The sequence below is a fragment of the Conger conger genome, chromosome 6 (assembly GCF_963514075.1).
Source record: "Conger conger chromosome 6, fConCon1.1, whole genome shotgun sequence".
Lineage (NCBI taxonomy): Eukaryota > Metazoa > Chordata > Actinopteri > Anguilliformes > Congridae > Conger > Conger conger.
This window is the reverse complement of record NC_083765.1, coordinates 37,068,596-37,083,301: the sequence shown is the minus strand read 5'-3', so window position 1 is coordinate 37,083,301 and position 14,706 is coordinate 37,068,596. Positions and strand designations below refer to the sequence as shown.

The following is a 14,706-nucleotide window of genomic DNA, read 5'->3' as shown; positions in this document are numbered from 1 at the left end:
CCTGTCTTTATTCCTGTTGCCTGCATGTAGTTTATACACATCTGTGAACCCATGGCTGAGGCTTTGTAAGGACAATTTAATTCAACACATTCTAATAGTGTGGGTGGAAACAAAAACATGCACTAAAATGAATTTTGGAGTGCGAGTACCTATTGTTTGTGGATAATTATATACTAACCCATCCATTGCCCTCTAGTTCTCAATCAATTTTTCTTTGTATAGTGTGTTTAACAAAGGGGCTTTGTCACAGCAGCTTTTCAAAGAACAGAGTACGCCTAGGGCAACAGCGGCAGGGAAAAACTCCCTGGTTAAGAAACCTTGAGCAGAACCTGACTTTGAGAGGGAACCCATCGGCTGCTGGTTGACACTGGTTTGTACAGTTCTGTTTGAGCCCCAAAACACATTTTAAGAATGGAAACGAGACTCAAATGATCATAGAATTGGCCATTTACATATTTGTTTGGCAACATTACATTTTTCAACAAAATTAGCTTAAACCTCCAAGATCTGCAAAGCTGTTGAGCAAGGCCCTCAACCCTGCATTGCTCCGGGGGGATTGTCCCCTACTTAGTCTTGTCAACAGTCGCTTTGGATAAAAGCGTCAGCTAAAATGATTTATCAAGATGATTAACTTGTATTTTCATATTTTACTTGCCATTTAAAAATGTAGCACAAACACTCCCTATGTCTACCAGAGTAGGAAAGTAAAGTGCACCCCCACAGGTGGACCCATGAATTACCAATAAAATATTCTAAGTATGCGCTCATGTTTCCCTGCTCAAAGGAAAGATTGTGAGTTCTTAACTTCTACTTGTCGCTTCTAGAAGGAACAATTAACAGGTTGGAATGTCCTTAAAGATGGCAGACCTCGATTGATTTCTGGCCCAGGAGGGAGGAGATGAGTGGAGGAAAGGAGGATTCATTTTGGAATATTGGAAGTTCATCTAAACAGAGAATACAAGCAGATAAAATACTGCCTCCTAGAGGCCATCAGGGACCTACAGATACTCAAAATCCCAAGAAGTCACATTAAAAAAAGACATGCCTGTTCCCTTCAAATAAATCATGCGACTGTAGTCCTCTTACCTCAGCCTCTGTAAAGCAAAGGCAACAGGATTTGAAAAATCCATACATACAGTAACTTCAAAACAGGTCCTATTTCACACTAGGAGAGGTGGTGCCATCGTATGCTGTCAATCACTGACTAATATCAACAAATCAACACTTTGCTCTCCAGTCTCCACGGTGATAAGTTTGGCCGTTCCAACGATCGAGGGGTTCACAAAGCAAATAGTAAGCGGCACCCATTTTGAAACCGACTCGGGGAAAATAAATCCATCCACCACTTTTGTTGGTGATTACGGTGCCGGCACTTAAATGAGAATTATTTGAACCGCTTCAGCATCGGTGACATTTATTCCCTCCTGCTATAATTCAGCCGTTAGTTTAATCAACTCTTCCCCTTAATTGCAGCCGACCCCCTGACACGAGGCCACCTTGCGCGCGCTCCCTCGTAGACACACCGCGGAGCTTAATGAAGGCAGAATAAACTGTAGCAGAGATTGTTCACAGGCCACACATTCTGTTAAAAGGGTTCCGCCACCGCAGAGTGAAGTCTGTTTACAAAGGCTTGCTCGCTCGCTTTTAGCCAACTGGAGAGTAATCACACCGACACCACTGTTCTTTGAACAATTAACACTTTCACACCTTTAATGTATCCTTTATTCATGGTTAATTTAAAAAATATAAAATGCATTTGAACTGTAGCATAAAACTTTAGCGGAGAATGAAAAAAAGCGGCAACAGCACTAAAATACAAATACAGGGTAGGGGGAGCATGTGCAAAACTTTGAACAAACAAATTCATTCTTAATGAAAGCCATCTTTGCTGCAGGTTAGTCTGAAGCTGAGACTCAGAAAAAGAAATCCATTTCGGTCATGTCGACGGCCCAGGCAAACTTATCTCTCTGAGTTTTGTTGTATATTTTCTCCAAGGGCACCTCCATGTTCTTGCACCTGGAGAAAAGATGGGGGATTAAAAACAGCCACCTGTGAAGAGATTAGAACAGCACTCTCCTGCTCAGCCAGATATCTCAGGACGACAAAAGACATCAGCAGTGGGCATATGCAAAGCCAAAAACCATAAACACAAGGAGCGAGTGTGAGCGCTTGGCTGTGTTTGTATGTGTGGGAAGATAGGAGAACGTGTGTATATGAGCAATGTGTGTCAATAGTATGTGTACTGTATGCATGAGTAAATATGTGCACTTGCATCTTGTATATCTCTGTGCGCACGTGTGTGTGTGTGTGTGTGTGTGTGTGTGTGTGTCTATAGGAGTATGAGTGTATGTGTGTGTGTGTGTGTGTGTGTGTGTGTGTGTGTGTGTGTGTGTGCATGCGTGCGTCTGTGTTTGTGTGGGTGGGTGTGTGCATGTGTATGTGCGCATTCATGTCTGTGTGGGTGTATGTGTGCATGTGTGTGTCTATGTGTGTGTGAGAGAGGGAGAGAGATACCAGGCGACGCTGATGCGCGGGTCCAGGTAGTTGAGTTTGGAGGTGCCCAGGGAGATCTGCTTGTTCTCCTCCCGGTCTGTGGCCTGGATTTCCATCCTCAGCAGCTGCTCCTCACAGCGCTGCACAGTCTTCTTCTTCTTCTCCACCACGCTGAAACGCACGCGCGGGAACCAAGTCACACGTCACGCACACCGAGTCACACGTTTATGGCTCTCATTCAGCCATTCATACACACACAACGACCATAGGCTGCCATGCAAGTCACCGAACAGCTTGCCGGGAGTAATTTGGGGGTTAGCTTGCTCAGAGACACTTCGACACAACCTTCTGACTGCCAGACGACAGCTTTTGCCTCCTGAGCTAACCCCGTCCGTGGCTCTTGCTCCGGTAGAGCAGGGTCGCCAGGGGTACTGAGATTGTGTGAGACCAGGGGAGTTTGGAGACAATGGCGCAAGTACCAAAATTGATCACCTACAACTGGCTCCTCTCAACTCTGCTGCCTCGCTGACAGCTCGCCATTTCCACGACCACACACTCGCTAAATAACAGCCCAAAAAAAAGCCTCAACCAAGTCGAAAAAGCAACCGAATTTGGCACGGAAAGCCGCATAACCTGCAAACGGCAGCCCGTGAAGAGACGTCGAACCACGGCGTCCCCCTGCTGCGCGAGGAATTTAACCGAAAGACCTCCGCGGGTATCGCAGCGTGCGCTCTCGGTTATATCCCACACCTCACTTCCTGTCTCGCGCACCCCGCCGCGAGCACAGCTTGCCGCCGCCCACGCCTGGCTTCCCTCGGCGCTCTCACTCACGCCTGCAGCTTGCTGTCCGAGCCGCTCACCAGCTCCTTCTTGGCCTGCTTCAGCTCAGACTTCGCCAGGGCCAGCTGCTCCTTCCTACTGTCAATCTGCAGAAAGAGCGTCAGGGTAGAAACGCAAGACCGTCCATTTCAAAGAGTGTGTGTGTGTGTGTGTGTGTGTGTGTGTGTGTGTGTGTGCGCGAAAGAATACAGCACTGCTCACTAAAAAAAAGCATTTGCCTGCTTTGAAGATTCTAGTTTCCTGAGGAACATTTTAGAATCTCACTGAAGTTGGTTTCTCCTGTAAAAATTTTTTTTTGCAGTATGAACTACTGATTCTTAAATGAAATGAAGGTTGAGAACCGAAGAGAGAAATGGCTAATGAGTTCAGTATGGTTCAGCGATAAGGAAATTAAATGCACTTCTCACCTTGGCCTGCAGGTTGGCCATGGACTGCTCAAAGGTCTTTGGCGGCGCCCGCTGGTGGTTGCAGAGTACTGCAACCGCACGGTTGGCCCTGTTGTATGACAGCAGCTTCTCAGGCACATTGTCTGACACTGCAACGACACATGGAAATGGAGGGTGAGTGGAGATTCTGCAGGAACGCTGGTGATATACACTCACTGAGCACTGTATTAGGAACACTATACTAATACATTTACATTTTAGTCTGCCAAATGACTAAAATGCAAATGTAATACTGGGTAGGGCCTCCCTTTGCTCTCAAAACAGCCACAAATGATTCATGGAATGGATTCCACAAGATATTAAAACATTAATTTGAGATTCTGTTCCATGTTGACATGATTGAATCATGCAATTTCTGCAGATTTGTCAGCTGCTCATTCATGCTGCGATTCTCCCGTTCGACCACATTCCAAAAGTGTTCTATTGGATTCAGATCTGGTTTGGGGGAAGGCCACTGAAGAACATTGAACTCATTTGTCATGTTCATGAAACCAGTTTGAGATGACATTTGCTTTGCGAATTGGTGCACTGTCATGCTGGAAGTAGATGGGTACATTGCGGTCATGAAGGAATGCACATGGTCAGCAACAATACTGAAATAGGCTGTGGCATTCAAGCGATGATTGATTGGTATTAACGGGCCCAAAGTGTGCTAAGAAAACATTACCCACACAATTACACCACCGCCGCCACCAGTCTGGACTGTTAACACAAGGCAGGTTGGGTCCATGGATTAATGCTGTTGGCAGCAAGTTCTGACCTTAGCGTCTGTATTCCTCAGCAGAAATAGAGATTTGTCTGAGTATTCTCTGTTGACTTCTCTCATCAACAAGGTGTTTCCGTCTGCAGAACTGCCACTCACTGGATGTTCAACCATTCTGAATAAACTCTAGAGACTGTTGTGTGTGAAAATCTCAGGAGATTATAAAAATAGTCAAACCAGCCCGTCTGGCACCAACAACCATGTCCAGGAGTCAGGAAGTAAATGTCCTGCCATTTCTATCTTTCACCAACAATCTCCTGGCTGAAGAATTGTGCTAATGAGCAAATACAAATGATTGGAACAGAATACTGGGGAGGACATTACTTTAAAAAGCTTTATTTTCCACCTCTGATGATTGTATATGCACAGATACACTCATCTCATCTGCACCAAATTAATACTGTACGTGCTTTAATACTCACTGGTGGACAGTTCCTTCAGTTGCTCCTGCAGAGTGATGGAGGCGTTGTACGTTCGGAACACCTTGGCGGTCAGCCCAGCCATTAGTGAGGTAAGGTACTTATTCAATACAGACGTCTGGAGAAAAGAGAGAATGGAAGGAGTAACCTAATAGAGAAACAGGATCAACCATAGTTCAAAGCTACACCACTGTAACAATATCATTGTTGAGGTACCAACCAGGGCAGAGGGTCGGCAACCCTTGGTCCAATGCGGGTGGCCAGCACACCTTGTAGCTCTCCAGGACCAGAGTTTCCGACCGCTCTGCCAGGTTTATGCCAGTACAACACGGCCTGAAAAAGGCACTAGATGGCACTGTGGTACTTGTGCAAAACACTTCCCTCCCTCAGTTATAGCAGGACGAAAAATACGAAAAAAGGACAATTTCCATAGTTGTTGTTATTATTATTATTATTATTTGGACCAGGTGGAGGATTAAGAGCTTATGGCAGTATTTTCTACAGTCTGATTTGAATGCCTTTCTACATCTTCCAACCATTACTTATTTCAGCACAGCCCACCCTCTTTACCAGACGCACAGCCTCACCACTCAGGCCAACGGTGCAGAACACATGGGCATGCACACACGTCGACACACACACACACACACACACACACACACACACACACACACACACACACACACACACACACACACGTCCATGGACACACACACACACACACGCATACCCGTACACACGTCCATAGACACACACACACACACACACACACACACACACAGACACAGCAGACACACAGCAGACACACAGCAGACACACAGCAGACACACAGCAGACACACGCACATGTGCACACACACATGTGCACACACACATTCACACTCACAGGCAGGCACCTGAAGCAGCAGACTGGAGCTCCACTGTAACGAGGCGGACGCACGCCCCTTGATCTGGCTGTCCGTAGACTGCGGCGGACAGCCCGGGTTCGACTCGCCAGCCCATTAAAATCCGCTCCCCCCCACCTGCGGATACCGCCGCTAATCCCTTCGTGCTCACAGGCTGTGAAGCCAAATCCTTTCCCCCCGGTCCCACAATCGATCAGAGACGGGGGGGGGAGTTGTCGGGCAGGTAGTTTGGTAGGACGGCGGTACAAGAGTGGCTGTTTCTGCAGTCCAGGTTCAGCAGGAGTGCTTCTTATCTCTTAAAGACTGGTCCAATGCGGGTAGCCCCCCCCCCCGATCCCTGACAGGTCCGATCGAGCAGAGCCGGTATCGGCCCGCCGATCCTTCTGGGCCCCGGCGATACCGCCAAGCTGCTCTGTCCGTATCGATCCGGACCTGGAGAAGTGCCACTTAGTTGGGAACAGAGTACCTGCCCTACGGTCTCAGAACCCGGGAGATAACTGGATAGGTGCTGTAATGGGGTGTAGACCCACAAGAAGGAGCCTCAGGTACACGCTATACAGTGTGTTTACGGTGTGCACAAAGCGTGTGCCGCGTGTGTGCGCAGGTGCACGTATCTAAGCAGGAATGATGATAGTATACATACAGACATATACAGGTAGTACTCCGTATAGGAGTCATGGCAATAGAGGTACATGCATCCATCTGTTAGATAACATTTACTTTAGGCAAACAAAGCAGTTAGTACACGTTCGTTGTAGGAAAAGGCAAGCATTGCTGGGCGAAACAGCCGTCATTATGTTACGTTATAACACACACTCGCTCTTTCTGACCGAACTGTGATCACAAAAGCTCCGGGTTTACAAATGTAAACTCACGTTCAGACAGTCGAACAGGTCATCTCCTCCTTGCTTGTTGTTCATGAAAATCTTCAGGTTTTTGAATACCTGGAATTAGATAGAAATGCTTTCATTGCCACCTGACATGAAAAGAGAGAGATCCATTCACTCCAATGATAGGAGCATACTGCGAATCTCACTGCTGAATTAGCGCCTACTGGCCTCCAGACCTGGTCTGAAGGTTACTCATATTAATGAATTATACGCACCAGACTGAACACTTTCTCATGCGATTCAATGCCATTCCTTCACAAACAGGATGGAGAAAAAAGAAAAGATTCTCTCAATTATATTTGACATTTCAGAGAAATTTTGATTTTATTTCTGTCCAAATGCACTGAATAAATTATTCAGGGAAGTAATTAATTGTACCTGAAATGTTGCCTCTAAATAGTCTAATTTGAATAATTAAACGTAGAAGGGGGGGAAAAAAAGACGGAAAAATATCTGTCAGGTGCTGCCTCCTGATTGGTTCAAATAGGTTTTTTCCTGGCCTGGAACACATTCTAATTTACCAGGAGCACAGATGATCGACTGCAATTACAGAACTTTACCGGTTTAAATCGGTTTGTGCGTCACCAAACTGTCACTCAAACTTTCACCATGAGTTTTCTGACAGTCTGACAACGATAGCACAGGGGTTGATGTCCAAGTTGACAATAATTGCCTGCTATTTATTTTCGTAAATGCAATGCGTGCTTCAAATGTTTAAAATGGTGATATCTGGTCTCCCTGTTTGACTCCTGAGGAATTTGGGTCCATCTTATTAAATCAATGCCATCGGTGGACAAAATAAGAAAGTTGAAACAGTTTGGCAATAAATGCCATTGAAATGCAAAAAGAAAAAATCATAAAATAATAAAAAATGTCAGCATACCTGCTCCCAGTGACAGATCATTTGGAATACCTATGCATTTTTCCAAGAATGCATACAGTTAATTGTTTACATGTATGCAAATACACTAGTCATCCATAAAGGGTTTCATAAATAGTGGAAAATGGCTTGTGCCATAACCTTTAAAAAAATAATCTAGTCCCCTTGAAAAAGCAGTAGTAGAACCAGGATATAAACCAGTGGTTCTTACTCAGAGAGAATGTGCTTGAATTAAAATAAAAATATGACTTTTGAGAAAAAAGTCTGCAGGAAAAGGGAGCATTTAATCAGCACTGGGCCATTTCTGCGTTTTATAGAGTGCGGGCGTGTGGGGCTCTGTTTATGGTGGGCATTCTGAACTGGAGTGGAGGAATATCATTTGGCTGGCTTTCCGCTTATAAACATGACATTTAAGCCACTTCAGCATTACCTATTTAAAAGGGCAGTAGGGAAACCGCCAACTCCAAGACGGAGCTACACGACCTGCCATTTATGAAGTGGCCGTTAAATGGACTACAGCCACAATCATTTGGCTAAACTCAAAACTGGATCAGTCCCAGATTCCGTGATAAAAACGTGATTGATTGCAGCTTGTTTTTGGTGCATTTGGAGTGGAGAAACACTATATGATCTCAAGGGAATAAAAATCTTGTCATTTAGCTTTTATTTTGCAGATGGCAGACTATCCACACATGCCAGTGACTTAACTCATACCCAAATGACTGAGCACACACAGTGACTTTCCATACAGAAATGATTAGATGGGTAGTGCTACTTACAGACCACATATTGCAGTGACACACACAAATTACTAACAGTGACCAATTAAAGTGCCAATCTATGATTTTTTTCATATGAATAAATACCATATTTGAGATATATTCCCACTGGCATTTCTCTAGCAATGACAATTTTGCGTGGTTTATTTTCATTTCTAAACATTAACATGCTGCACACCAGTACTAAACACACACCAGTGTCTAACCTCACACATACCACTGAATAATCACGAGCCAGTTAGTAAATTAGTCACTAGCTAGTCACGTGACTTGTTTAATTCGGAGACCCAAGGCACCAATCACTATTTATTCAGCTCATGAAGGAGGAAGAATATTCTCTCAATTATCTCTGACATTTCCAAGAAGTTGTGTTTTTCTTTCACTCCAAAATCAACCTGATAAAATATTCAGAGAACTAATTAATTTTACTTGATGGGCTGTTTTTAAATAGTCTAATTTGAATAACAATTAAACCTTAGGCCAAAATAACAACAAAGGGAGTCGAATGGCTGTCAGACGGAAGCATTTTTTTCCCTCTGTCCGGGAAATGTTTTTTTGTTAGTTTTTTCACCCCCATTATTCTCTCGGAGGAACATGGCAATTCCTCTTCCCAAAGAAAGAATCTTATAAATACCGTTAATCTCCATGCAGTCACCGCACAGCAACGGCTAATGAACGGGCCTTTTCTCCAGCTCATCACCCTGCTAAACCAGCCAGTCTCAATGCAGGCACTGATTAGTTGTGTCTCTAGCTTTAAATGGCAGCTGATTATTTCTGTCTGGGTTAGGGGCACAGGTTTTTAACCGGAGAGGGCTTAGGTCAAACGGGAGTGTTTATGCAGTTATCCTGTTCCCGAGTTACAGTGTACGTCCTATACCCCACCTCCTCAGCAAGTAGTGGGAGAGTGAGGTGACATAACCTCGCACTGAATGGCGCTCCAGTGAGCTGTCAATCACCAACTTGTTTGAGCCGCGGTTCTCAAATTGAGCCAACTGCTGGCTATTTAGTTAGCCTTTAGTTACTCCAGGCGTGCAAGCAGCCCATATGTCATGCCATCCGTGGGCTATCACGGCAGGTCAGTTTTGTTTCAAATTGTAGACTGCATTTGATGAGAGGGCGTGCTAGTTTGGTTTAGCTTACCTAAGCCAAGTTGATTAGGAAGGCCGAACGTGAGTGGGTGTCCAATAAGACATGGACAAAAAGACATCCTTAAAAAAAAATCCCGATCTGAAAACACCTTTGCCTTACCCACATTTACACACCATCTGTCCCCCTTTCTCTTACAACACGAAAAGGACCCAGCGCGATTGTAAACGCGACATTGAAAAGGCACTAACGAGACGTCAGTGAGGTGCCGCCTCCTTACCCTCTTGGTGACGGGGACCTTGTTGTAGTAGCGGATGCAGTCTTTACCCAGGAAGTCGAACTCCACCACGTTCTGCTCTCCGTCCAGCTGCGGGTGGAGGGCGATGTGCTCCACACGCAGGGAGCAGCAGCCCACCGTGTCGGCCGTCTCGCCCTCCTCCTTTTCGTTCCCCGCCCTGAGGGCCAGCTGTGCGGGACGACAGAGGGGGGGGTCACTCAACTTCAGCCCCTGAATTTCACCCCTCAGTGAGATTGCTTCTGTCCATCGGTGATCCTCCCCTTATTAAAAATGTGGCCTTGATATACCCAGGCATGACATACATACAAATTCAATGTGGAGCTTTAAGTCCAGCATGGTATAAGCATGAATGGTTCATCCCTGTCCTTATGCTGCATTCACTGCTCATTTATGGTCTTTCAAAAAAGAAAGGCACCATTATTATTATTATTAATTATATAATAATAATGGTTTCTAATATAACTGTATTAAAACAGCTAGTTGTGTCAGAATGGCCAGTTCACAGTTTGTAAAGGCAGGAATCTGAAACTAATGTCCTTAAGGGCCACAGTGTCTGCAGGTTTCTGTGGTTTTGTTTCAATCAGTGGCTTAATTGAATAACCGATAAACAGCAGTCACTCGAATATTTAAATTTGAGATCCCTGACATAAAGAGTATAGATAACCTGTAGTGGTGAGTTGTTTGTGGACAATTTGCTCATTTTGTAGGTGAATGACAAACTGGTTTGTCACAATGTAAATATTTGATCATTTTGTCATTCTTGTATCCTGTTCGTCTCGGACACTCAGCGGGTGAATATTTAAGGCAATAAAAACAATGAGAAACGGCCGACGCCTCTGAGCGGAATGGGCTGCGTTTTATTAAGGATCTCATTTGTGAGGATTTATCGAACGTAAATGCCCCCAAACAAATGAGATTGAACAAATTGGTGAACTGAAAGAAAGGTGAGCTGAGGAATCCATCGGCAAATTAATTGGTGAGCATACTGAAAGACCTGGTGGAGTCTTTTACAAACAAGTGCCTACCTGCCCGGGCTGTGTCGAAGTGTCCCTGAGCAAGACACCTAACCCCCAAATGCTCCTGACGAGCTGGTCGGGGCCTTGCATGGCAGCCAATCGCCGTCGGTGTGTGAGTGTGTGTATGAATGGGTAAATGGAGAAGCATCAATTGTACAGCGCTTTGGATAAAGGCGCTATATAAAATGCCCGCCAGTTCCCAGTCTGAACTTTAAGGGTATTCACATCCATATGGAGTGAGGTTTGTAGGAATTACAGCCCTTTAAAATTGTGCCACTGTCCAAATACTAACAGGCCTCACGGTATGTGATGCACAATGTAACGATATAAACAATATAAATTTGTTACGATGTAATAATGTATTTATAAGTGGTTCAATTGGCATAGAATTCTGGTCAAACAGACAAAATTGGTTCACTAACATATATTAATTAATTTAATTTTTTTGCTTCTTATAATGACATTAATATTATTCATACTGCCTCAACTTCCCTGTTACTGTCTACAATGACAACAAGTGTTAATTTATGCATTAAATAAAGATATTGCAATAAACCATACCACGTAAATGTCCTACAGTGCTGTTCGTTCATCATATTATATTAATGAAATGGCATTACTGACGGAGGACATTTTCTAAATCATTCAAAAACCTGGCTGAATCATATTTTACCAAGGGATTTAAGACCTTCTCGACAGTCAGACAAATTAAATTAAACCCTGGTTAATTTTCTTTTAACATTTAAACATGTTAAATTGAGTTAAAGTGAGAAGTGGGGTTTAAAAATTGTTTTAACATCAGTGCACATCAGTTAGCTTGCTTCAGAGGTTTAACGACCCTGGGATGCGCTTGGGCCCTTTGAGAATGAATCTTTAGTGAACCGAGTCAAAAGGCTCCAACCACTGTAATGAAGCAAATTGCCCATTTGTAATAACCTGCCTGTGAACTCCTGCCACTCACTCCCCGGGCTGGACCAATGAACTGCCAGGAGAGAGGGCCATAACAGACAGGATTGTCCTGCCCTCTTCCTCACCTTGTCGATGAAGTAGAGGGCCACAGCTCTTTGGCGTATGCTCATCTGCTTGGACTTGAGGTCTTGCTTATACTGGGTCCTGATCTGCTCCACACAGCCCTTCAGCCTCCGGGCCACCTCATATTTCTCCCAGTCTTTCTCACCCTGACAACCCACAGAGAATGGGAGAGAGAGAAAGAAAAATAAGCTGGATAATTATGCCAGAGACAGAGCAGACTGAATACAATTACACTGCCCTATGATTGGGCCAGAGAGAGCTGAATGGGAACATGGACTATATAACACCACTGAACCAGAGCCATATATATATATATATATATATATATATATATATATATATATATATATATATATATATATAGTCCTCTGACACAGGTCTATGGAAAAGCAGGGTTATAATGGACACATTACCACAGATTCTAAAGTGACTTTCTGCAGTTATTTTTTACATTTCAGTTTTTGATTGGCCCAAGTAGTTTGCGTGTGCCATGTGCAAGGATATTTTGGATGCTTACAGAGGTTTCTGATGACCAGCCTGCTTTACAAAATCTGGTTTAGGGGCATTCGAGGGTGTAGAACATACACTTTATGTAACTCCAAATACCTTTACAGGTGTTCCTGCTTACTCAGTTGTGTTCAATTGCTATTGTATTGTCTATTATATTGTAATTTCTCACCATTATGACCATCAACTCATTATGAGGCTGAGAAATAAGAATGGAAAAAAAAGACCTGTTAGACCTCGACAGTTGATGACCGAAGAATTCTCACCATAATGGAAAAAAAAGCCCCAAACACCTGGCTGACAAATCAGAAGCACTCTTCAGGCTGTAGGTGTGGATGTGTCAGTGACTACTGTCCACCGAACACCGCAAGATGCAAACCTCTACTAGGCTGCAAAAATGATGGCTAAGGAATACCTCAAAGAGCTTGCAGAGGTCTGGAAAAAGATGACACCAAGACTCACTTGTATCAGAGTGATGGCAAGAGCAAAGTGTGGAGGCCAGAAGAAGCACCAAAGCATCTCCCCCTGCCCGTGAAAAATGCCAGTGGGGGTCTTATGGATTGGGCTTGTAAGGTTGCCACAGATACAGGCTTACCCATCTGCATTGATTATGTAATTGGTGATAGCAGCAGCAGAATGAATTGTGAGGAACAGAAGCATTTTATCTGTTCAAGCAAATGCCTCCAAACTCATCGCATGACGATCCATCCGACAGCAGGGCAATAATCCCTAACATACTGCTAAAGCAACAAAGGAGTTTTTCGAAGCCAAAAACTAAAAAGATCTTGACTGGCCAAGTAATTCACCCAATCTGAATCCAACTGAACATGCGTTTCATATGATGAACAGAATACTTACTTAACTAGCCCCCATAACAAGCAGGAGCTCAAGATGGCTGCAGTACAGGCCTGGCAGAGTATCACCAGAAAAGACACCCAACACCTGGTGATGTCAATCGGTCTTCAAGCAGTCATTGCGTGCAAAGAATATGCTACAAAGTACTAACCATGACTATATTAATCTACATAATATTTACATAAGTGTATAACAATATCCTCCAATAAAAGTTAAGAAAGTGCACTTGTCAAACCACATGCGAATGGTTTGATTTTCGAGTACAGAGCCAAATCAAGAAAAAAAATATGTCTTTGTCCCTCGACATATGGAGCTCACTGTAGCTATGAATAAGGAAGGAATGCCAAGTACAGTATGAGAGACGTAGTCCCAGCAGGCTAAACTGTCATGTTCCACAAACAAGGGCGATGGCAGGACAGGCTCAGAATGGAAAAAAAAAGGAAAAGAAACCAAAAAGAATAATTAAAAAGAAAATCAATTCCCCGCACACGCACACACTACCTCTAGACTCGTAACATTTCAGAATTAGCTTTGCCATTGGGCACCAGAGAACCATAAAGCTTTAATTTCCAAAAATTGTCCTCCAATTTCCCAAAACAGAGAATGCTGCTCTCCGGTTGATGTGGGAGGACAGCTCCCAATTACTGCCTTTCGTTTCGACGGCGAATAAGGCACAAGAGCGATTCCGACCACGGAGCGGTACACGCCAGAGCTCGTCGCTGCCAGCGTTCCTTATCCGGGGAACACTTGTTCTCTGGCTCCACCCCAGACTAAACGGTACACAAACACCTGTGGAATCATTAAGACTCTTTTTGCTTCATGGTTTTCCCTTGAAAAGGAAATGTCTCTCTCAGTGGGACGTTTGTACACACAATAGAAAATAAAAATAAGAGCGCTCTCCCCGGGGTTGCCGACAGCTCCAGCGTTTTTCGCAGGCCGCCCAGGACTTGGCGCGCGAGTGGCTTGCCGCAGAGTCGACGTGTTTATTAGGGAGATGGCGACGTCGCCACCGGCCCTTTAATTAGCCCGCGCCTCATTACCTTCTGTTGCCAGAGTATCGTCAAGACTACAACTGTGGAATAACTTAACCTTTAAAAATAAAGATTGGGGGGGGCAGCGGGTTGGACAGAGATGGTGGTAATGAGAAAAGAGAGAGGAGATCGAAGAGAAGGAGATGGTGAAAGAGGGCGAGGCTGAGCGTCCGTTCAGAGTAGAGAGTGGCCGTCTGTGTAGAGATGGGAGGAAGGAGACAAAGTGAGGAGCAAAAAGAGAGATGGGGACAGGAAGGAGAGACGGAGAAAGACGAAGTGGGAGGACGGAGTGATGGAGGAAGGAGAAAGATGGAGTGAGGAACAAAAAAGAGATGGGGAGGAGGTAGGAGAAATGGAGGAAAGAAGAGAGATGGACTGAGGCAGGTGATAGTGAGGTGGAAGGAAAGATGGAGGGAGGAGAGGAATGAGGAATAGGGAGGAGGAAGGAAAGATGGAGAAAGAAGGGA

At 44.5% G+C, this 14,706-nt stretch overlaps 1 protein-coding gene across 2 annotated transcripts in view; it reads right to left on the bottom strand.

Moving 5' to 3' along the window:
* Positions 1-1,744: 1,744 nt before the first annotated feature.
* The window catches only part of zgc:173742 (DNA topoisomerase I, mitochondrial), a 34,671-nt gene continuing 21,709 nt past the window's right edge, over positions 1,745-14,706 (bottom strand). Inside the window, exons 13-20 of one of the 2 annotated variants that reach the window (XM_061244977.1) lie at positions 11,849-11,992; positions 9,781-9,966; positions 6,741-6,809; positions 4,965-5,079; positions 3,741-3,868; positions 3,325-3,419; positions 2,515-2,664; positions 1,745-2,016 (exon numbers count right to left, since the gene is read on the bottom strand). In XM_061244977.1, the coding sequence (XP_061100961.1) occupies positions 1,914-2,016; positions 2,515-2,664; positions 3,325-3,419; positions 3,741-3,868; positions 4,965-5,079; positions 6,741-6,809; positions 9,781-9,966; positions 11,849-11,992 (990 nt within the window). In that variant the 3' untranslated portion in view covers positions 1,745-1,913. The remainder of the gene's footprint in view (positions 2,017-2,514; positions 2,665-3,324; positions 3,420-3,740; positions 3,869-4,964; positions 5,080-6,740; positions 6,810-9,780; positions 9,967-11,848; positions 11,993-14,706) is intronic. The other variant, XM_061244978.1, reaches the window with a different exon arrangement.